Source organism: Chrysemys picta, chromosome 6 (assembly GCF_011386835.1).
Source record: "Chrysemys picta bellii isolate R12L10 chromosome 6, ASM1138683v2, whole genome shotgun sequence".
Lineage (NCBI taxonomy): Eukaryota > Metazoa > Chordata > Testudines > Emydidae > Chrysemys > Chrysemys picta.
The window spans coordinates 21388345-21411973 of NC_088796.1; the positions used below are offsets into that span (position 1 = coordinate 21388345).

Consider the following 23629-nt stretch of genomic DNA (forward strand, 5'->3'; position numbering starts at 1 on the left):
GGAAATTGGCCAGGGCAGAGCAGTAACTCAACAGAAAGGGCGTGCCTCAAAGAGACAGTGTTTTGTTTCTCCTTTTGTTGTGTTTTGTTTGTGTCTGAAGGCCAGCCTTAGTCCCCCTTCCAACAGGGGTTTAATCATGAATATTCAACCAAGCCCTGGGTATTTGTGGAAATAAAGGACAAATTCACAGCAACTATTAGTCAACAACAAATAATTCAATGAGTTCTAGTTAAAACCCCTTCACTCTATAGTGGTTCTCAATTACTCTCCTGCATGGTGCAGGACTGTACATGTCAGAGATTCAGGGGCCAGTGTCTGAGTGGATAAAGAGCCTCTGTGATGTAGAGAGCCTTTGGAGAGCATCTGCTTGCTTTAATATTTAAAATATCTTGTTTCCGCTGCAGGACTGAAAGAGAGGCCACATTTCTCTTCTATTAAGCAGGAAGAAATCTAAATGCTTAGGAATCTCCAGGGCCATTAGTGATCTGACAGCTTTCACGGCAATGAATGATAGTTGCTTTTCTTTGTGATTGCTCTTGTAGATAAACAACAAGGAGTCTGGTGGCACCTTAAAGACTAACAGATTTATTTGGGCATAAGCTTTCGTGAGTAAAAACCTCAGAAGAAGTGAGGTTTTTACTCACGAAAGCTTATGCCCAAATAAATCTGTTAGTCTTTAAGGTGCCACCAGACTCCTTGTTGTTTTTGTAGATACAGACTAACACGGCTACCCCCTGACTCTTGTAGATGTGTGCAAAATGACCCATTTCTGAGGCATGAATGTGGTGGGTTTTCCTCCTGGCAGTCACTGCCTATTTTTCAATTGAGAGGGGGAAACCATTTCCTTTTTCCAGGAAGCCACATTCATGGAAATTATGTTCCTGCTGGTGGGAATTTTTCACATGCTCTTTCCTGCACTCTTCCTTTGCAAGAAGTTTATGCACTTTTCTATAATAGTACCGAGACCAACAGTTTAACAGTTGGAGATCATTTTGTCATGAAAAGGTAGAGTTTAAAAACCTATCCTCTTTTCTCATGAAAATAGAAAAATTATCCAGTCTGGGGGGATAAATTATTAACTCTTATGTCAGTAATGTCTCTGTAGGATCAGTATACACGTCCATTAGCCATTGGTCTCAGAGGACATATTGGAAGGAAACAACCATGAAATTATTTGTTTCTTTAGTCCATTGGTTTAGGCCCAAATTTTCATCAGTGATGATTGATTCTGGGTTATTCGAACGTCGGGGGCCCAACGTGAGACCTTTAGGGCCTGATTTCCCTAGGTACTGAGCACTCACAGCGTCCACTGAGTTCAACTGGAGTTCTGGATGCTCAGCTCTCATTAAAATTACGCCCAACATGTCTCAAATTGGGCACACAGAAACTCAGGGACTGCAGATGAGTGTCCAGTTTTGTGAAGGTTGGCTATAGTTAATTAGTCTCTGGCTAATGGGAGAAAGAGTTCAAAAGAAAATCCAGTGTAATGAATTCAGACTATTTTCCTATTCGTATTTTGTTTCTGTCACTCACTATGCTCCTTTTAAAGAGCAGATCATCCAATCCAAACAAGGGACCAAAAACAATAGAATATGATCAATTTCATGTCATGAATAGGAGATGCTTGAAGTGAACAATTTGTGAAAACTTCACAAACAAGCCACAGTCTCAGAGTTATTCAGCTGAAATATTCAGCACATACTGAATACGTTCACAGCAAATGGGACTAGGTCTTTAATGAAAAACGAGGCCAATATTTTGTAGAGTTTAAAAAGTTGATGAATACTATTCCACCAGCTTTATTCACAAATCAAATCACACCCATTTCCCTTTTTCTATCATAATTGGCTTTTGTTTGCTCTTGTAACTAGAGATGGGACAAAATCAACCCTGCCCCTCTGATCCAAACACCACCACATTTTGGAGGTTGAGAGGCTTCAAAATCTTGGGCTGGATCTGAATTTTGTAAATGGCCCCTATCTTTACAATGGGTCATCGAAAGCTACCTATTTATCCCTTTATACCACACCCATCACCACAGCCTGTGAGAATTAAATCCTTGCATCTGAGCACCCCCAGCCTTTGGGGTATTCAAAAATCCAGATCCTCAGTGTTTCTATAGAGCTCTCCATCACTTACACATCTAAATGTATCATTGGTTCTGCAAAGTCTTAATAATGACTATAGTCTAGCTACAGCTTGGCAGGACTAGTGAGGCTAATTCAAACATTCTGCTGCTATTATAGCTTGTGGGTACATGTAATGGGGGAGGAGGTCTGTGTCAGCGAATGGCTTCTAAATTGGAAATGTCCTTATGTTGCTTTCATATGTATTGCGTTCAAGAGCACCGAATGACCTTTCCAAGCTCCTGAAAGAATGTTTAATCTGTTGTTTAACATGCCATGTGTTATTAATTAACTAGCTAGATCACTGATGAATGCAGTTTATGACAAAATCCCTTCATGTTTAGGGAGAAGCCCAAACCAAAACTCCTGAAATCTAGAGGAGTTAGCATTTGGATCCAGATTCAAACTTTGCGGTGCCTTTTCTCTCCACAGTAGGCTACCCCAAAGCTCTCCATGCTCAAAAACATGGAGGAAAAATTTTAGATTCTACATTTGGCAGCCGAAGCCTTTTTTAATCATCATGGCTATGGATGTACAAAAGCATATCGTGATCTCATTTCCTTCGTGTTTTTTACAAACCATGGCTACTCTTGGAACTTAACATCTAATCTAAAATTTTGGTTAGTAGTCATGAAGCTGCTAGAAATCAGATAATTGTATTTTACTTTTTTTGTTTAAATATAAGAAAGAATTGAGCCAATATCATATTTACAAGAGTTAAGTTGCTGACTTTGGTGCTTCCCAATAGTTAAATGATAAATGTTTTCAAGGTTTGGTTTTTTTATTTCCAGGAAAACCTTGCCCTCTAGTGGTAGAAAATTTATCGCGGCCATTTCTATTACACTTCAACTAATACATTTGTGCTTTTGTGCCTTTTTACTCCATTGATAAAACAGGCATGAGAGATATGCAAAGCAATTACTAATCAGAAATGTGTTTAAATGTTGTAAGCATCTAGTCTCTTCATAACCACTACCAAAGCGGGGGAGATAGAGAGGAGAGCAGACAAATAAATAAATTCTGGACAGTGCAATTCATTGTGGTTCAGACTCTAACTGCTTGGAATCTCTGGCTTATAAAACGATTAATGGCACTGGGCAATGCTAGAAATGTTATGCAGAATATTAATCTGGGCTGTCTCTTGCTAGATGTATTGTACGCTTGTTTTAAAAGTAATACTAGGGAAAATTAAATGAACATAAATAATTCCTGACGTTTGCCCTATCAGCTTTTCTAAATTCATCAATAACAGTTTACAGCATGACATGATAGTATTTTTCAACTTAATTATGTAAGCAGTACAGTGTAGGTTTTATTTATTTTTTTGCTAATCATAGTCAAAGTGTTGTCAGAGTGAATTTAGCTTTTTATTTACTTGCTGAATTGAACAGAAACTCTATGAATAGTCTCCATTCAGCCATGATTCTGGTAAAATTTCCCAAAGTTCAATATAGGCTCAAAGGAATTCGATATGACACCTATGCGATCAATGAGTTCATCTCCCCTGCAAAGGCAGGTTACAGAATTTGCATCGGCTATCACACTGATACATTAGTTTCATTTCATCTCTGTCTTACAGAATCAAAAATATTAGAATCATTATCAGAATTATAACCTAGTATGACTGTGTATGCTCTCAGGGTACATCTACACTACAGCGGGGAGTCAATTTAAGATACGCAAATTCAGCTACGTGAATAGCGTAGCTGAATTCGACGTATTGCAGCCGACTTACCCCGTTGTGAGGACGGCGGCAAAATCGACTTCTGCCGCTTTTTGTCGGCGGCGCTTACTACCACCTCCGCTGGTGGAGTTAGAGCGTCGATTCGGGGATCGATTGTCGCGTCCCGATGGGACGCGATAAATCGATCCCCGAGAGGTCGATTTCTACCCGCCGATTCAGGCGGGTAGTATAGACCAGACCTCACAGACATACTGGGTTTACTATCTCACTTGTTTGTTTACATCATATTGCCATTAGCACTAAGCTGTGATGTGGATGAATTCTACCTATTTGTTTTCCCCTGTACATCCCAACATGTTTTAAAATCAATCTGGCAAAAATTAACTCAGAGGCATCCTCCTGGGTAAATGATGAACAATGTGGGGAAAATACAGGACCAGCAAAAAATCTGTTGCCTTGTAGAAATAACATGAGTCAAACAAAAGGACACTAGAAATTTAAATTGCTTAAGACAAAGAGTGTCTATTTGGGGTGATCCTTAGTTCAGATTTCACTGTACATTCTCTGTCTCACCTCATCTTCCTGTCTCTTTGTCTCAGATGGGTTTTCATCAGCATAATTTCCCATAGTATGCTGTATAATAACATTCATTAAAGCCTTCCTATAAATCATCAGGTTCCAGAGCACAGCGTAACATAATTAAAACTTGTCTGATTTCTTTATTTTCTAGATGGATGATGAGAGACTAATTAAAATGATTTCACTCTGGAGCCAATGAAAAAAAAAATCAATGTAAATTTTGAAAAAGTGCCAAGCTAGAAATGTGAAGGGTTTTCCTAGAATATGCTAGGATAGTACAAAGGAGGCTGGGGGGAAAGCATTGTTTTTTTCTGTGTCTCTGGCATATAGAGAACCACATAGGCAATAAAGCTATTTCTCTTTGTACCTATTGCTGTGATCAGTTCTATATTTTATACAGATTTCTTAAGGAAGAATATAACGTAAAGTGGTTGTCACAACCATCTACCCAAGAAAGATGCAAGGGAACAGAACTGTGACATCACATACAACAAAGTTAGAGGAAAGAATAGTATGCATTAGTTGAGGAAACAACAGGCTTGTTAAAATAATATTGGAAAGAGTGGTGTTCTCTCTCTCTCTCTCTTGTGCAAAATTTCACAGCAGTTATTGTTGGTAGGGTTGGAATTGCTAAACATCTCAGCAGATGAATGACATTTAAAAACTGATAAAAGGAAATTTGTGATTTCCCCATGTATGGTTAATCTGTGGAACTCACTTCTGCAAGATATTTGCTGTCTGGTCTTAGCAGGTTTTAAAGGGCGTAGCAGGGCTTAAATAAAGGTTAGACATTTATGTGAATAATATTAATAATAATATCACTCAGACATATTTGCTAGTGTAAATGTGTATGAGGGATAATGGCACCCAGGCTTCCGGAGAGGAGTCAGCAACTAACTGTCTGGGATAGTTGCCTATGTTGTCCATTATGTGGCTTTTACACTTTCTTGTGAAGCATCTGCCAATGTCTGAGATGGGATACTGGATTTGATGGACCATGGGTCTGACCTGGTATGACTGCTTCTGTTAGGGTGACCAGACAGCAAATGTGAAAAATCAGGACAGGGGTTGAGGGTAATAGGAGCCTATATAAGTAAAAGACCCAAAAATCAGGACTGTTCCTATAAAATCGGGACATCTGGTAACCCTAGCTTCTGTGCTCCATGATATAATCTAGAGAGGACAGAAGGCAAGGTCCTGCAACTCTGGAATGCTCCTAAGCCACTGTCACAAGCTGGCTGCCCCTTAAGGCAACCCAGGCTTGGCCTTGCCTGTGACCAGACAGCTATCCCCAGCTGAGGCTGATGGAGACTCACCTCAGATGCCAGGGAGCAGAGAGAGGACTACTTAAACAGAGCTGTGAACTCAATCTGGGGAGGATTCCCAGGAGAGAGGAAGAGCATGGGAAGGGTCTGAGGAAATGAGGCTGGAAGAGACCCACAGGCAGCAGGTTAGGATCTTGTGGAGGGGCTGTGAGGTAAGGCCTCTAATGACCAGAGAGATCTCTGAGGGAAGTTGTGAGAGTCCCTAGGGAGGGGACAACAATGGGGGAAAACCTGCTGGGAGGAAACGGCAACAGAGAAGCTCTGCAGGGCTCAGGGATAGGAGCTAAGAAGCCGAGAATGTCAGTGTAGCCTGAGAGGGCAGAAGAATTATTCATTTGGATTTATTGAGATTTACAATTGGAACTTTTGTTACCCTGGAAAGGGACTGAATTCAAAAGACTTTGACAGAGACAGGCCATTGTGGGGCTAAGGAAGTGGACACTAGAGGTGAAGTCCCCTGCAACATCATGACTTCGCATCAAGGGGTACTAGGGTGGTAAGAGCGACCACTTACAGTCCCAAGGGAGCAAACTTGCTCCATGCCTTCTAGAAGACTTCATAAAAACTCAGTGGGTGAAATTCTGGTCTTATTGAAATCAATGGCAAATCTCCCACTGTATTCATGGGGCCAAGATTTCACCCAGAGTTCCCACTCCCTGACATGGGTTATCCTCACAGAGGGATTAAAGGGGACTGTGTTTTTAGCTGTTATCTTATAGCATACCCAGTAAGTTTAATGAATGACTCTACAGATTAAAAATCAGTAGTACTTTGGGAGAAGTGGAAAATAATTATAACATAAATGGGCTAAGCTTTTTATTTCTGCTGTGGGATTCTATATATTTGTCTCTTAAGAAGGTCTAAAATAATTGCAGAGTCACTTGGAGACGGGTTGCTTTTAAATGCCTTGTGCAGTGTTTGATAGCTCCAAGAGGTTTTTGTCTTTGAGAAGGCGGGCGGGGGGCTGCTTTGCAATCAAATAAATGTCAGCAAATCCTTAAATGTGTTTCCTTTGTGCATCAAGTTACTAGCCTAGATATAGCTGCATTGGACATTCTCCCTCCCTCACATGCCTTGCATGGCTCACAAGAGCACACAGTCAAGCCTGAGAAAACAAGAGGCATCTGAATGTGTCGTGGGAGGAATAACTAACACACAGAGTCTGAAATGTGAGAGAGGGGTATTTATATATAAGACAAGGTGCCACCGTTTTCCAGAAGTGGGAGGGATGTTTAGTTTTAGTATCACATAACTAATAATGACAGTATCTGAAGGCTCCTGACCTTTCTGCCCAGCCCAGGACTCTCTGCCATGCTCAAATCTCTTCCAGCAAACCATTTTATTTTTCAACATGAAACTTAGGAAAAATGTCAAAACAGAAGGAAGTTCTTCTGTCCCCCAGAGGCTTCCCCCTGGCCCCTTTCAGTGCTGAAAGGAGAATGTGCCCTTTTCTTCATTCCCTCTGCATCAAGGTCTACTGCAGGATCCCATCTCTCACCTGCAGCTCCTCTCAGCTGAGCCACTTGCTGATTTTCACAATCACTTGCTCCCTTCCCAGCTGGGTCTGATCACTGAACAGGGTTGGCTGGCCCCAGACCCCTGCACTTAAAGGGCAGAGCACCTTGTTGTAGTATCCATCAATCCGTGGCCTCTGCCAACAAGTGCGAGTTGTGGTATGGATGCATTCCATTCCAGGGACATTGTGTGTTTCATAACTGTTATTCAATAGCCATCAGATAGTAATGGTCACTTATGGGCTGGGCTGGGCTGGCCTTGAACAAGCAACCTAGGCTGGGGCTGCCAAACACTTCAAAAAGAACAAGTGATTTTTGGATGCCTCATTTTTTCGGTGCTCAAAGTGAGGTGCCTTAAGGGGCCTGATCTTCAGAAGGCGATTCTTCAGCACTTCTGAAAATCAAGCCCTTATAAAGTATCTCAAGATGGGTACACAAAATCACTTTTGAAAATATAGGCCTATATCCCATTACCCATCCTCTGAATCATCACTTCTCCCTGATTTTTCAAATAATTTTGCATTGTGGGTAAGATAGGAACTGAAATATTAAATATCGACCATTCTATTGATTTGTATTGCATTGGAGATAAAAGAACAAATAGAAAAGAAAATCTTGATTATTATTTGTTATTTTACGAGGAATACCAATGACATCTTCTTTGTTCCAAGATAAAGTGTCTATGAAGAGTTTCTGTAAAGCAAAACCTCCAGTACGTTCGCTTTCCTTCAAAGAGGAAAACAAATGTGTTTTCTTGATAGGAAGGTTCCCATTACTATTTTATGAATGCGAGGAGGTTAACACAAATTGCATTGGGATTGTTTTTCCCCCTAAAGTTATGGTGAGACATAAACATCCAATGCACCAACTCCCATCAGGTTTACACTGTGAGGAGTTTGAAGCACAATGCAAATACATTCCATTGAGAAATATGTCTTTCACTCACCCTTTTGCCAATGTTGCTATGCCAACGTCGGTTAACTTCATTCCTACACCTACAAAAAAACAAAACAGGGAGCTTGCATTATACCAGACTTTCTAGGAGTGTCTTCAGATTTATAGCCTTATAGATGCAGCTAGGTATTCTTTATTGATTCTCGTTTGTTTCAGTTCTCTCTGTGTAGTGACAATATTTTAACATTCTCCCCGCAAACGTAGGGTTTTTGGTCTGTGCGGTTCACAACACTAGCAGCAGTCAGGTGCATTCCAGTGATTCACAAACAAGGTGATAAATGGAGCTCTAAGGTTCGGGAATGTTTCCTATGCTGGAGGGTAACTGAGAGCCTCACTTTAACTGTGGCATCTTAAAGGGACATCTAAATCCAGCATCAGAACATTTACATCTGCAAAGAGATGCATAAGGGTCATTTATTGTTCCTAAGTTTTGGGATTTGGATGTTTGCAAGTGGGGGTGGGGTGGGCTACAGTGTATTCTAATGGGGAACCCACTTTGCATATCAGCAGCATGGCCCAATAATCTTTGCTCTCTGTTTAGTTTTTTGGGTGACCAACAGGTACTAAATTAAACTCTTCACTCAGTGTTTCCAAAGAGCGCTTACCACTTTTACCCCCACTTTTGTTTTACTAGCCATGGTGGGCAAAGCCTTGCCCTGTGTTGTGTGCTTGTGCTGTGGAGAGATGATGATGCAGGGAGTCTCCTTCTCCCTCAGAGCAGGTGTGCAGGTATAGGGTAGGATACAGATCTAGCACTTCCTCGAGTGCACCGCAGGAAACCAAGCTAATGTGCCTTGCAACATTCACAGCCAAGCCATTCCAAGGGGATGTGGTCAGCAGTTTTGGAGCATGGACAGGGTCCCAGTGGTCCCCCTTTGTGAGGATGCTGCTGTCAGCAGCAGATACACGGTGCTCCTTTTTAGGAGCAGCAGGTAAGAATCAATAGAGCGTATAGCTCCCAGGCTCAGATGCTAACTCAGAGGCTCTGCTTCCTGACTCGAGCATGCCTCATACTCACCAGGCCAGGAGGAGTTTGTCCTATAGGCTTTTCCCTGTTAATTCATTTGCATTTGTTTTTGGGGTTTTTTCAGCCTTCTAATTTGAAAGGGTAGGGGGTGGAAAAATTCCACCGGTCCTTGCAGAACCCCAGCCAGGACTGTTGCTCTATTTATTCCCTCAACAACTTCGTGAACCCACAGACTACTTCTTTAAAGGCCAAATATTTGCACAATGCGGGTGAGCGAGGTGCATAATGGTGTCATGGCAGTGTTCTCTAGATATAAGGAGGTGTCATTCCTTCAGATGTGATCAGGAGCCTGGGTGTGAATTTTTCCATTGGTTTTAAAGACAGATGTTAGATGTTTAAAGGCAAGGCAAAGTGCTGGCACAGGGTGCTGTTTTTAGAGTCTTTTATTTCACAAAGCAGTTCATAAATCCCAGAGTGGTGGGGTAAAAAGCAGGCATTAGTCAGCCTTGTATTGAATGTTCTGATTTACTAAGGTGCATTTGTAGTAAAATGAAATCTCTTAGTAAGAGCGTGAGACTTTTTTTTTCTTTCCAAAGTGGTTATTTACAGAGACACAAGCCATGTGAAAACCTCTCCTACCCCAGATTGGATGCCAATTAACCTTTTTAAAGCACTTGCCACAGCAAGCAGCTAATTCATTTCTTTCCTGTGAGTGTGGATCACACACAGAAAGCCAACATAGCACCAGAGCTCACAGGGCCGGCGTTAGAGAGTAGAAAAGAAAATATCAGAAACCTCCCTGCACAGCTTTTATTTTCTCCCATGTGAGATGCCATATCAAAAGGCCGTGTATTATTTTAATTGTTCTAACCCCATATTTGTATTGTTCTCCAGTCACTTTGCCAAAGGCACTTGTAATTAGTATTGATTTTTTTTTAATTACCAGGTGGGTCTCAATGCTTCAATTAGACTAAAAAAGAATATACTTTAGAAAATCCAATGTCCCTATTTAATAATTTGACTGTGGTTCCTCTGGCATAATGCTAGTTCGAATTGTTATTTCAGGCAAAAAAGCCTGTTACAATAAGTTTTTGATAACAGTAATTTACAGATATTTTTATACTGACAGGGTATCATCTAATTAGCTAATTCCCGTGAACAATGTTGTTCTTTACTTGTACTTCAGTAGAGCGTAGGAGTCATGAACCAGGGCCCCATTGTGCAAGGCATTGTACAAACAAATTCATTGGAAGCTGGAGCCATGTGACTTCCTGGTTTGCATAAGAGGCTCAGGTGTGATTCCTGATTCCAGTCTCTCACTACCAAGGCCAGAAAGGACCAGGAGCATTGCAAGGGCAGCAGGCTTAGCACAGCAGCGGGAGCAAGTCAGGAATGACACAGTTAGACTCAGATGAGAGTACCATATGTCCAGAACGGGCTGGAGAGAGTATAACACAAGCCAAACAGTTGGTGGAGTGAGGAGAAGTGCTGCCTAGGGTTCCAGAGAACCAGGGCCGGCTCCAGGCACTAGTGAAGGAAGCAGGTGCTTGGGGCGGCCAATGGAAAGGGGCGGCACATCCGGGTCTTTGGCGGCGGGTCCCTCAGTCCCTCTCTTTCTCTTTGAGCTGCCGCCGAAGTGCCACCAAAGAGGAAGAGAGGGAGCGAAGGACTTGCTGCCAAATTGCCACTGAAGAATGGAGCAGCATGATTGAGCTGCCGCCGAAGGTCGGCTTTATTTATTTATTTATTTTTTTTTGCTTCGCCGCTTGGGGAGGCAAAAAAGCTGGAGCTGGCCCTGCAGAGAACAAGCTCCCTTCCAAGAGACCCAACTTAAAGCTCCAACTAGGAAACTATTTTAGCTTGTTGAGAGCACAGCCATCGAAACACATCATGGGGCCATTCAGAACTCACTTGTCAAAACATATGCTGTTTTGGGGCATCAGATCCTGCTGTGTGTTACACTCTGTCAGTCCCACCGACATCAGCGTAACTGAGAGCTGAAAATGGCCCTCAGTCTGTAGCCTAGGACAAATTATTGAAGGTGAAATTCCTCCTCACGTAGACAACCGACACAAAGACTACACCATTTTAATCTGAATTTTATCCCTATATTAATGTTTAAGTGGTGCAATAGGCTTCATGCTATTTCAACCCATGGTTTCTAATACCATCATTAATACCTGTATGGGACAGATTGCCCCTTTTGTCCTCCTGCTGTTAGATAATGTACAGCCAACTGAATGGATGGGTTGTGGGTGCTCAAAGGGTTTCTCATGCCCTAAATTCCTTCTCTTACAACCATTACAAAGCTCCTTTTCACTTCAGTGGGCATATGTTAGGCTCTAAGGCCGTGTCTAGACTACCACTTATGCCAGCAAAACTTATGTTGCTCAAGGGTATGAAAAAAATACCCTCCTGAGAGACATAAGCTTCCCTGGCATAAGTACTCATGTGCACAGCATTATGTTGGCAGGAGAGGTTCTCCCGCCGACATAGCTACAGCCACTCATTGAAGTGATTTTATTATGTTGACAGGAGAGCTATCTCCCATCAGTGCAGAGCGGCTACACGAGTGATCTTACAGCTGCATAGGCTGTGCTGCTGTAAGCTTGCTCGTGTAGACATGACCTAAGGCAGCTAATGCCTTTGAGCTGTTAGTGACATGCCACATGTGATGCTCTATGGAATTGTGACACACTTTATATTATTATTATTATTAATACCAATGTTATAAAATTGCAATGAATCGTGCTAGATATGCCGTGTAAGGTAGCTGTGAAAACGTTATGATTTGCCAAGTATGATAATCTTATTTATATGTTTGTATCACCTTTCTTTTGTGAGTTATAGATGTGTCGGGTATATCTGTATTTCCAAACTTGTGCTGTGCATCTGGGTGACACCCCCAGACAGATTGTCATCAGCACTGCCTAGCCTGTTCAATGGCCCATCAAGGGTCATCAACTGTACAATGAACCCATTGAAAGGAACCAGAGAATACACCTGATGAGTCCGCACAGCATGTAGGGGCATGCCTAGAACTCTAAGGCTTTTCCATACCATGTGCTGTGAAGCTTGTGTTTGGTACAAAGTAAGTACAAGGTGCATGGTAAAAAGAATGTAAAAGGCAGCTGCATCATCTCTATTTGTCTTCATTCCTGCTTCTTACCTCTGGAGTAACTTTTCTACAAACTGAAGCTCTGAACAAAGGACTAAATGACTCATCCATGCTGTGGATGTATTCCAGAGGGACTTTCAAGCCGGCAAACTCACCAGTACTGCTAAGAACCTGATACATGGATGCTGAGGTCTTTGTATGTATCTGGGTGCTTTATCATTTAACAACTCTCTTCTTGTTCTTTCTTCCTTTTTATAATAAACCTTTAGTTTTAGATGCTAAAGGATTGACTGTCAGTGTGGTATTTTGGGTAAGATCCAAACTAATATTGAACTGGTAATGTGGCTGGCCTTTTGGGGTCAGAAGAACATTTTATATAGTGAGCAAAGTTTTTAAATAACTTCTCACTGTACTGGACCTATGAGCTGATTGGGAGCCAGAGAACTGGAATGTAATAAAGGAGGCTGTGTGATTTCTTTTTTCAGCTTCTTGATAACCAGTGTGGGGGATCAGAAGCACAGTTTGTGACTGGTTGGTGAGTTTAACTTCAGTGTTACTCCCAAAACTGGTGGTTATCTGCTCTCCCTTTTGCAGCCTGCCCTGATGTTGGCATTTTAAGGCACCCTGGGTCACACTGCTTATGTTGTGTTTCTGAAATAAAGGCTCAAGACAAAATGTTCCAACTTCGGTGCCTGAAGACTGGCATTTAAATCCATATTTAGACACCTAAACATGTGGCCTGGTATTCAGAGATATGGAGCACCTGCAACTCCTAGTCTGGGTTATAATGCCTAGTAATAATACTGTCCTTTACAGGAGACTATGCTTGATGCCATGGGTGGCTTCTATGTTCCAATGACACTGAGAGCTGTGATGGCGGGAGTTTTAACTCCTGTTAGGACTATCCAACAGACAAAAAGGGTAGGGACTAGACAAAAAGCAGCCCACTGGCTGAGCGATAGGCCAACAACCTATCCTTGTAAAAGAGCTGAGTTATAGAAACACAACAGGAGAACCATTCTGTCAAACAGCATGATAGACATGGATGGCGGAGCCTTGTGGGTACCGCAGGTAATGTCTGATGGCGTGGGAAGGATTCAGATTCTGAGTGTGGGGATAAAAGGTCAAGAATTAAATACTAGAGCCACAAAAGGAATTAAATTACTCAAGAGAGAGACAGTAAGTGTGCTGGCAGGTGTGCAGCCAGGGCACTGGACATGAGCTGTTCAACAGGAATCTCTCTGGTTTCCATCCAGGGGAAGTAGTTTTATGTGATACGGTTAGCGAGTGAGAGTAACCCTTGCCTGCTTGGTGTGGCACTCTGTCCCTTTCTAGTGGCGGCTAGACTAGCTAGAGATTGATGAGCCTTCTACAGCCTTGGCTAAGAGACATGTGTCTTTTAGCTCATGCAGTAGAGGATCATGTGGTAAGTGAGCTCCCAGGTTTGATCCTGGCTGCCGATGACTGCGGTCAGTCGGCGTTACATGACCATGCTCAGCAACTTCAATATGTTGAAAACAGCAAAGAATAGAATTGTGCTGGAATGAGGCTCTGAAGGCATATCTACACAGCCTGTGACCGTGAGATTCCTGGCCTGGGGCGACAGACATGGGTTGCCGAGACTCATGCTAGCGCTCTAAAAATAGCTTTGTAGACAGCGCTTTCAAGTGCACTACCCTCCTCCCTAGGCTTCAGAGTCTGAGCTGCTGCCCAAGTTGTAACTTCAGTGCAGATTTTGTAGCTAGCACAAAGCCCCACCCCAAATCTGTCAGCCCAGGCAGAGAGGCTCACTGCCACTGACTCCATACACGTACTATGAAAGTCTGTCCAGTCACTGGGATACTGAGTGATTGGGTGTCAGGGTGATAGCATGGCAGAATTGTCACATACTGTCACAAGGATCAGAACTCTCACCTTGAAAATCTGTAACAAGCAAATTTCCATTGGTTTTCTCATACAGCCAGTGCTGAAAGGTGCAACACTTCTGACCAGCTTCTGAGTCTTTTCTCATGAAATTTATTTCCTTGCCATCCCGGACAGAATATTTCACAAATTCTCCAATCAGTTCCTCTTCCACGGTTGCATAAGGGACATTATTCTCAGGACGATGAACAAGGAAAATAGGAATGATCCTGAAATCGAACCCAATAAACTTTAATGATCTCAGTCAGGGAACGTGTAAGAGAGAGACTTTTTGTCCAGGAACATGCAGTTTCAGACAGTCAGTAGAAAAGATACTAGGGCTGAGTCAAGTTTGATAGTAGGAAACATTTTGATAGGAATTAGATCCTTCTATTGTGCAGTGATCTACAAATGATGTAAGTTCTGTTTCATTTACTGGGTCAAATCTAAACCCTTCTGCATTAAGTTTTCAAAGCATAATTGCTAATGCTGTCCTTGTACATTCTGAAAATGAAGGCCTACATTTTAAAAAGTGTTCACTAATTTTTGGGTGCATTGTTTTTATGGTGCCTTTTTGACAACAGAAGGCCTGATTTTTAAAGGTGCTGAGTCCTTTTATCCTCCAGTGGCTTCCATGGCAATGTTATCTGTGATCAGTGTTGATGCATTTCAGTAGGCACTTCTTGGGTTTCTCAATTTGTGCACCTAAAGCCAGAGGCATCCAAAGTTAGTTAGCACTTCTGAAAATTCAGATCAAAACAACTCTTTTGCCAGACAACAAGAGGAGGAAATGTAATAACTTTTTTTTAGAGGGATCATTAGATTCTTAGTACAGACTGGCTCTAGCCAAAGCCTTGGAGCTGAAAATCCCTGAACTCTGGTGATGTTTGTGTCTAGTTCAGAACTCCTCAGCTGACTCCAGGTGAAATTTCACATGGAAATTCAAAACCAGGCAAAACTCACTTAGTTTTCCAACTCAAAACTTGAGCTAATTTTGCCAAAAGGTTTGCAAAGCCTTCCATGAACGTGGGCTGGGTTTGCCAGACCTTAGGTTCATTTATGGTTAGGGATGGAATAGATATGAAACTGGTTGCAGTCCAAATCCAGACAAACTGTGGAAGTTTTGCTTTGAGTTATGAGGTCTTCTCAAAGACCAGTGAACATAAAGTGAAACTGATGAGCTTAGCACGTCTAGCTAGCACATACTTGAATCTGTTGAGGATTCTAGAAACTACTTATCTCACTGCCAACATGAACCTCTTGGTTACCAGAATTCATTGCTGCTGCTGCATCTCGGCTTCTGAGAAGTGCATTGAAACCTCACAATGCGCCTGATTCTGTTTACACTGGAGTGACACAGGAGTGCTCCAGAGGAGTGCCCTGCTACCAGGGTCAGCTCTAGCATCTTTGCCACCCCAAGCAGGGGGAAAAAAAACTGCGATTGCAAGCCCTGCCTGCTAGTACAGTGAAGGGTGGCAGGAGAAACCCTAAGAGTAACTCCACTGATGTCAGTGGTGAATGACACTGATGCTAGTAAGCACAGAATCAGGCTCCAGTATCTCATGATGATAATGCTATTTTGAAATCAAATGGAGTTTATCACAAGACATCGCCATATTTTATTATACAGCTCACAAGATCTCCAGGCAGTGACTGTGATAACCAATATATGGAGCAATAGTCACTGCTTTACAGGAAGTTATGGCAAACCCCAGGGAAGTGTGCTCCTCTCCAGTCACATGCCTTCCTGCATCCAGCATCATCCCTTAAATCGATATTGCCAAAATGGTGGTGGTCACACCCAGAAGTATAACTCTCAAGGAGAAGTCCAGTACTTCTGGAAATGGCAGTGTTCAAGGGGCCTGATTCCCAGCATAATTTGGGTACACACAGCTCATATTGAAATGAATTGGAGTGTTGCCCATATAACTGATGGGATACGGAGGCCTGAGATGGCTTGGAGATAGAGCAGATGGGCACGGACCTGGAGAACTCTTCCTTACTGCTCTTTCAGGCCTGGTCTACACTTCATTTTTACTGGTATAACTATTTGGTTTATGGGTGTGGTTTTTATTTTTATTTTAACCAATGTATTTAAATGGGTAAAAGCAGATGGGCACGGACCTGGAGAACTCTTCCTTACTGCTCTTTCAGGCCTGGTCTACACTTCATTTTTACTGGTATAACTATTTGGTTTATGGGTGTGGTTTTTATTTTTATTTTAACCAATGTATTTAAATGGGTAAAAGCAGATGGGCACGGACCTGGAGAACTCTTCCTTACTGCTCTTTCAGGCCTGGTCTACACTTCATTTTTACTGGTATAACTATTTGGTTTATGGGTGTGGTTTTTATTTTTATTTTAACCAATGTATTTAAATGGGTAAAAGCCCTAGTGTGGAGCACGAATGCTGGTATAAAGGGGCCTGACACCTGTCCAGTTATTCCCTTTGCCATTCGGGAACACTATACCCTTTTATACTGATACAATGGTGTCCTCACTAGAAGCTCAGGATGTAAAGATTGCAGTTCTGGAGGAGGAGGATCTTTCTCTCACTTGGTAAAACCTCTCATTCCCTTTACAGGGGTGCTGCCAGGAATGGTATTTGCCTTTAAGGAAAGCATGTGGTACTGAACAAGTTGCTTTAGCAAAGCATTCCAGAGTCTGCATTTTGTGTGGTATCAACAGAGCTCATTTGGAAAATTCTTTATAGGCACCAATGTAGTAGTAGCAGCAGCTTGCAGTAAACGCCGCAAGACTTATAGCCCTTCCTTACTGCATGGTTTTAAAAGGTCCCACCGAAAAATCCTCTTAAATGCAGTCTCGGGCATGTAGGTCCCTTTACACTCATTTGAGAACCCCTTTCTTTGCTGTGCTTTCCCCCCTAAAACTCAGTGGTGCAGCGTTGCCTGCTTTTATCTCAGAGCTATGGAGAAAATAAAAACCAGTCAGGCTGAGCACGCATACTGCATACAGAGTAACCAAATGGAAGCAGTCCAGCCTTCCTCTTTCCTTCTGGTGCTGTATGAAATAGCTGCCACCATGAATGGCATGTATATAAATTATTCTAATCAGTAAAGATGGAAAGAGGTGGTGTGGATACCAAAACCACCTGCTGTTTTGGATAAAGCCAGGGCTTAGCTTAATGTTCAACTCACTTTGGGTCAGCATATAGCTGTTTTATTTCACTGTTTTCCTGATTGGGATCCAAATAGAATCATCTTTCACTCTATATAGAGAGACTACTGGGAAAATAGTTAACTCATCCACTCTAATCTTTTTCAGTGATTCAGATGCAGCTGAAGCAGATATCTTATGTCTTCTAGAAGGAGATGGAGACTTAGGCTGCTCACAGGCATGTGAGGTTTATCCTTGAGGTGAGTCATGGACAGGTGGAATTTCAACCATCCTTAGGGCATCTGACTATATATGGTAGCCATACACAGGAACAGCAAATCCTTTGAAAAAGATCTGAGATATCTGTTGCAAAATTCACGAGGTGTCACTTCCCAACCTGAGGTGCAGTGACGGGTCTGTACTAAAATTACTAATCTGATCTCCACACATAGACAAACCCGCTCTCTACACTGGGACAATCCTTCAATATGAACATCCCAAACATGGGAAGAGTCCAGAACCAGAGCTAAACTTTGTGGCTTAAGCACAGATGGGCTCAAGTGACTTGCCTAAACAGAAGAGACTTAGTACCAGCTTTCAGAAATTCTACGGTTTTTTTGCTAGGTTTTATTTTTAATTGAAAGCTTTGGGGTCTGACTCTCGTCTCCCACTGGGTTTACACTGGTGTACTTGCACTAACATATATGGATTACTCTTTGCATCAGTGTAAGTGAGATCAGAATTAGGCCCTTTGCTTCTGAATCTCCGCTACTCACTGGATTTTACTTTTTTTCTCTATAATTGGAAGACAGAATCATTCTTACCATTTCATCGTTACCAAGTATGATCTAAGATATGACTGCAGTGGTACCCCATATGTTCTCAGCATGCCTGTTTTTTCTTCCCCAGCAATATTTTCCAGGAGCCAGATGGCCAGTGTAGCTCAGAATAATATACATACTCACTCTGGCACTTCTCCAAAGCCTTCCAAAGATTCTGCTTCTGCTGCGTATATCTTGGCATACTCTCTTGCGGTATTTTGAACATAGCATTCCTATATTACAAACAGGAATGCCAATGCAGCGTTACTGAAAACATTTAACACAGCCAGCTGTTTGAAAATTTCAAAGCCAGCTATTCCCACAATGTTTGTTTATGGAGGAAAATGGAGTTTACCTGCATTGCCAGTTTGTAGTTCTTCTGAACAAGTTCGTCTTTGGTTTTGGTCCCGTATGAAATAGCAGTGTGCACTTTAAGAACACAGGGATGACCGGGGCTGAATATAGGCACTAGGCCTTGCATCACTTTACTTCGAAATGCTTTCCGGTGCACCCCTTCACCAAAGTGTAACTCTTCCGTTGCAATTCTTCCATGCAGGTTGCCACCAAAATAGCTATCACTGATGAAGTCTTCTCTGAACATGAGCTGAATGAATTCAATCTCTTCCAAACCTAAACCACAATGAAACTGAGTTCTGTACAGCATCTTTCCATATACACAGTAAATTGCAAAGAAAGAGACTGTTAAGAGTGAAAGGAAAAGAATAGGGGAAAGAGGTGGAAAGAAGGCTGTTCTGATGGGGAAAGACTGCTGAAGAGAATGCCGAAACACTGTGGAGGGACAGAGAGGGAGTCTCATTGATGGAGTAGAGAGGGAAATAGAGAGCTACAGGGTCCATGAGGTAGGCTGGAGCAAATCCACAATGGATTTTAAAAACAACCAGGGCAATTTTGAACTGGATCCTCAAATGTACGTGAAGCCACTACAGCTGCTTGAGAACCTGAAGTTGGTGGTGGCAGTGATTTGCTTCAAATTTTTTGTTCCCGTGAGAAGGCAGGAAAGTTGGGCCATTGAGTCTACAAAATACACACACAGCTAGGGTGTGCTCTATTTGCATGTGTGATTGCACACCTAACCTCCCTGGAAATCAGGCCTAATCTTTTTAGAAAAGCCTGCGAGTGTGTTGTCAATTCTGCTTTAGCTTATTTTACAATTTGAAAAACAATGTTTAAAAATTAACTTTAGATTTCAGATTTCTTCAGTGCAGAAACCTTGTTTACCTGTGTGCTTGTACAGAGACCTGGTTCAAGGAGGTCCCAATCTGGACCAGGTACTACCATAATATACATAATAATAATAGCATCAATAACATTTTTCAGATCAGTCCCAGAGCTGCAGAATTACATGCTAAATCTTGTATCTTGAATACTTGTGTTTTAAAACAGTAAGCACTAGGTTAAAGATTGATTAGAAAGGAGAGAAGATAATAGGAGGACTAGGAGGGATGGTCTAGGTAATATTTAGTCATGCCTCAGTGCAGGGACTGGACTTGATGACCTATCGAGTCCTTTCCAGTCCTCCATTTCTATGATTCTATGACTTTTATTCCACAAGTGGTTTTGTGTAGACTCAGGTTCTCCATAAAATATTGTGTCACATTCATCTGTGGAGTAACTGCATTGATTTCAGTGGGGCTGAAACTAGGCATAAATTTGAACCATGATTTCTCGAACTGTCACCTGTGGATTTTATAGGTTGCACTGAGATGACAAACATCTGCTTAAGTTTGTTAAAACTGAATAAAACTGCGGAATTACTGACTTCAATTTCAAAATGTGTGGAATAATGTTACCAAGAAAATACAGCCAAAATATCAGAGGAAGAAGAAGCAGGAAAATACAAAAAGAGTAAAAGAAAAAACTGGAGTGGGGAAAAGGGCAAGATTGTAGAGGAAAATGAACTAAAAATTCTACCTGCGTTTCAGATCTCCAGAGTGGGGTGACCAGATGTCTCGATATTAGGGGCTTTGTCTTATATAGGCAACTATACTCCCTGCCCCATGGGGGGGAAAAAAAAGTATCCCAATTTTTCACACTTGCTATCTGGTCACCCTGATGCAGAGTTACATAGAGTGAGGACTACTTTCATCTCTCTATGTACATACAACTTCTCCTGTGTTAATGAAAAGTGAGAGAAGAAAACCTAAAGCCCTAAGTGGTGCAGTCCAAAGTCTTTTTGCTTGCAAAAGTGACTATCTCCAATTTAGATCTGTAAACCTTTGACTCCATTTGAAGCAAAGAATGAACAGTGTATGTCTATATACAGTGCTCTAATAAAAGGGCTCCTTATCTCCAATTATAGTTCTTTTATCAAGTTATACAGCATTGCTAGATGAAAAGCCCTCCATTTGTTTTAAAGAGGAAGTGAATGATTAATTCTACTCCACAAAGAGAAACAAGAAAAAAATCAACCATCTGAATGAAGTAGTTGACTAGTACAGTATGTTCAGAAATGATAAACCAATTTGCAAAGCGTTGTCTATCTTTAGCACATGCATTGCAAGATGTGCCGGTCTGATTAAATAAAAGATAACACATGGGGAAAATATTCCAGATCTCCATCCTTGCCCTTCTCCTTGGGTAAAGTTACACAGCAGACAACTTGCAAATACCATGTGTTCAAATAGCACTGGAAGATTTTATGCCAGAATATCTTATTGCTCCTCTTTTTTTTTCTCCTTCTTTATTACTGTGACATGTTGCGGTGGTATCTCACTAGTTACTGTGTGTGAAGTGACAGTGCACCAAATGCATCGAAAGTATCTGTCCATTTAACTCAACCTGTTTTATACTACAGGAATTCCATAAAAGGCACAATTCTGCAAACTCCCATTAGCTTTAAGGGGAATTTTGCCTTTATTGGGACAGCAAGGGGCAACGCATAATGGGAAAGAACTGTCAAAGAAATATTGCACTGATGACTGATCTATAAGGTCTGAAGGCATTTCTGGTGCAAGAGGAAAAGATGATTTATCATGTATTAATGGTATAATGAAAGAGGATTCAGGGTCAAAGCTAATTTAATCTCTGATGAGTGTTGTGTCTCAGGCTGCACCTTGGAAACACTATCATATCATAGGACTGGAAGGGACCTTGAGAGATCATCTAGTCCAGTACCCTGCATTCATGGCAGGACTAAGTATTATTCAGATCATCCCTGACAGGTATTTGTTTAACCTGCTCTTAAAAATCTCCAATGATGGAGATTCCACAACCTCCCTAGGCAATTTATTCCAGTGGTTAATCACCCTGACAGTTAGAAAGTTTTTCCTAATGTCCAATCTAAACCACCCTGGCTGCAATTAAAGCCCATTGCTTCTTGTCCTATCCTCAGAGGTTAAGGAGAACAATCAGACCTACAGATACATAACCATTAGTACCGAAGCCACCACTCTGGAGCTGAACACCTCTGAAGTTTGGAAAAATTCAAAATCCCAAACCAGATCTGACTGTTGTAACTGGCCCTAGCTATAAAATGGGTCAAATGGGCTAAATCCTCTGCTCAGATGCTCCCGAATATCGGAGTGTTTAAACTCCAGACCTGAATTTTAGTGATAAGTGCATTCACCAAGATATGTGATGCATTGTGAATGTTGGCTTAGAATATGCGCCTATGTGATCAAAACCCCCCACCACTGTTAATCAGAGTTTTTGAAAATCAAGCTGCGTGACTTTCCAATACAGATTGACAATATATATTATGATGATTTTGCTGTATGATTAGGTAATCATCCAGAATTACTGCCTTAAGGTTACTGGTCTAGTGGATAGGGAGAAGCTGTTGACATGATATATCATGATTTTAGTAAGGTTTTTGACACAGTCCCACATGACATTCTCATAAGCACACTAGGGAAACATAGTACTGGTAATTTCATCTAAGCCACAACTGGTTGAAAAAACGTACTAAAAAGTAGTGTTCAATGGTTCACTGTCAAACTGGGAGGACATATCTAAAGGGGTCCTGCAGCGGTCTGTCCTGGGTTTGGTACTATTCAATATTTTCATTAGTGACTTGGATAATGCAGTGGGGAATAAGCTTATAATATTTGCAGATGACACCAAGTGGGGAGCACTTTGGAGGACAGCATTAAAATTCAAATGACCTTGACAAATTGGACAATTTGGTCTGAAATCAAGATGATATTCAAAAAAGACAAGTGCAAAGGACTTCACTTAGGAAGAAAAAATCAAATGCACAAATAGAAGTACAAAATGGGAAATAGCTGACTAGGTGGTAGTACTGCTGAAAAGGATCTGGGGTGTATAGTGGATCATAAATTTAACATGAGTCAACAGTGTGATGCAGTTGTGAAGAAGGCTAATAACATTCTGAGATGTATTAACAGGAGTGTCGTATGTGGGAGGTAATTGTCTCATTCTACTTCGAACTGGTGAGGCCTCCGCTGAGTATTGTGTCCAGTTTTGGGTGCCACACTTTAGGAAAGATATGGACAAATTGGGGGGAATCCAGAGGAAAGCAATAAAAATGATCAAAGCTTTAGAAAGCCTGACCAATGAAGAAAGATTTAAAAAATGGGCATGTTTAGTCTTGGGAAAAGAAGTCTGAGGGCAGAGGTGAAAGTAAGCCTGTACGGTCCAGTATGGCATACCAGTAAGAAAGTGGCTACTGGTACATAGTTGACCATACAGGTAGGGCTGCTGATAGGGAGGGGCAGGGGAAAGGGGCAGCTACTGCAGCAGTGGCCGAGACCCTGGCCCTTTAAATCGCTACCGGAACCTGGATTGGCGCAGGCTGGGCAGCACTGAAGGGCTGGCTCGGGGAGTCTGGCCACAATCCTGCCCCTTCTGCCTGAGGCTCTGCCCCTTCTAGGGGCCCAGAGCGCCCCCACACACCTTGCCCAGGACCCGGCTGCCCTGCATACCGGTAAGTCCATTAAGTTACTTTCACCCCTGTCTGAAGGGGTGACCTGATAACAGTCCTCAAATATGTTAAGGCTTTTTATAAAGGGGATGAGGAGCAATTGTTTTCATTGTACACTGAAGTTAGAACAAGAAGTAATGGGCTTCATTTGCAGGATGAGAGAGTTCAATTAGATATTAGGAAAAAAATTCTAACGATACGGGTGGTTAAATTCTGGAATAGACTTCCAAGGGAGGCATAGATGCCGATTTCTGCTCCCGCCAGTGGATGCTCGACGCCCCCTCTGCCACCGTCCCCCCCCAACTCTACCCCTTCCATGAGGCCCCGCCCCTGCCCCACCCCTCCCACTCCTGCCCCGCCCCCATTTCAACTCCTTCCCCAAAGTCCCCACCCCAACTCCACCCCCACCCTGCCCCTATTCCAACTCCTTCCCCAAATCCCCGTCCCGGCCCCACCTCCTCCACTGAGTGCGCCATGTTCTCGCTCCTCCCCCTCCCTCCCAGAGCTTGCTATGCCGCAAAACAGCTGTTTGGCAGCAGCCGGGCGGGAAGCGCTGGGAGGTAGGTGGAGGAGCGGCGACGCGGCGTGTTCAGGGGGAGGGGGAAGAGGAGGAGGAGGA

The 23629-nt window shown here is 42.3% G+C and overlaps 1 protein-coding gene across 3 annotated transcripts in view; it reads right to left on the reverse strand.

Annotated features, from left to right (window-relative positions):
* Positions 1–23629, reverse strand: part of ALPK2 (alpha kinase 2) — a 72477-nt gene that overhangs the window by 3295 nt on the left and 45553 nt on the right. The window contains exons 7-11 of one of the 3 annotated variants that reach the window (XR_010602125.1): positions 18463–18737; positions 18252–18340; positions 14182–14399; positions 11061–11171; positions 8175–8223 (exon numbers count right to left, since the gene is read on the reverse strand). Coding sequence is in view for 2 of the 3 variants with exons in the window: in XM_005303876.4 (XP_005303933.2) it covers positions 8175–8223; positions 14182–14399; positions 18252–18340; positions 18463–18737 (631 nt within the window). In the remaining variant the exon portion in view is untranslated. The other 2 variants (XM_005303876.4, XM_065598821.1) reach the window with 2 other exon arrangements.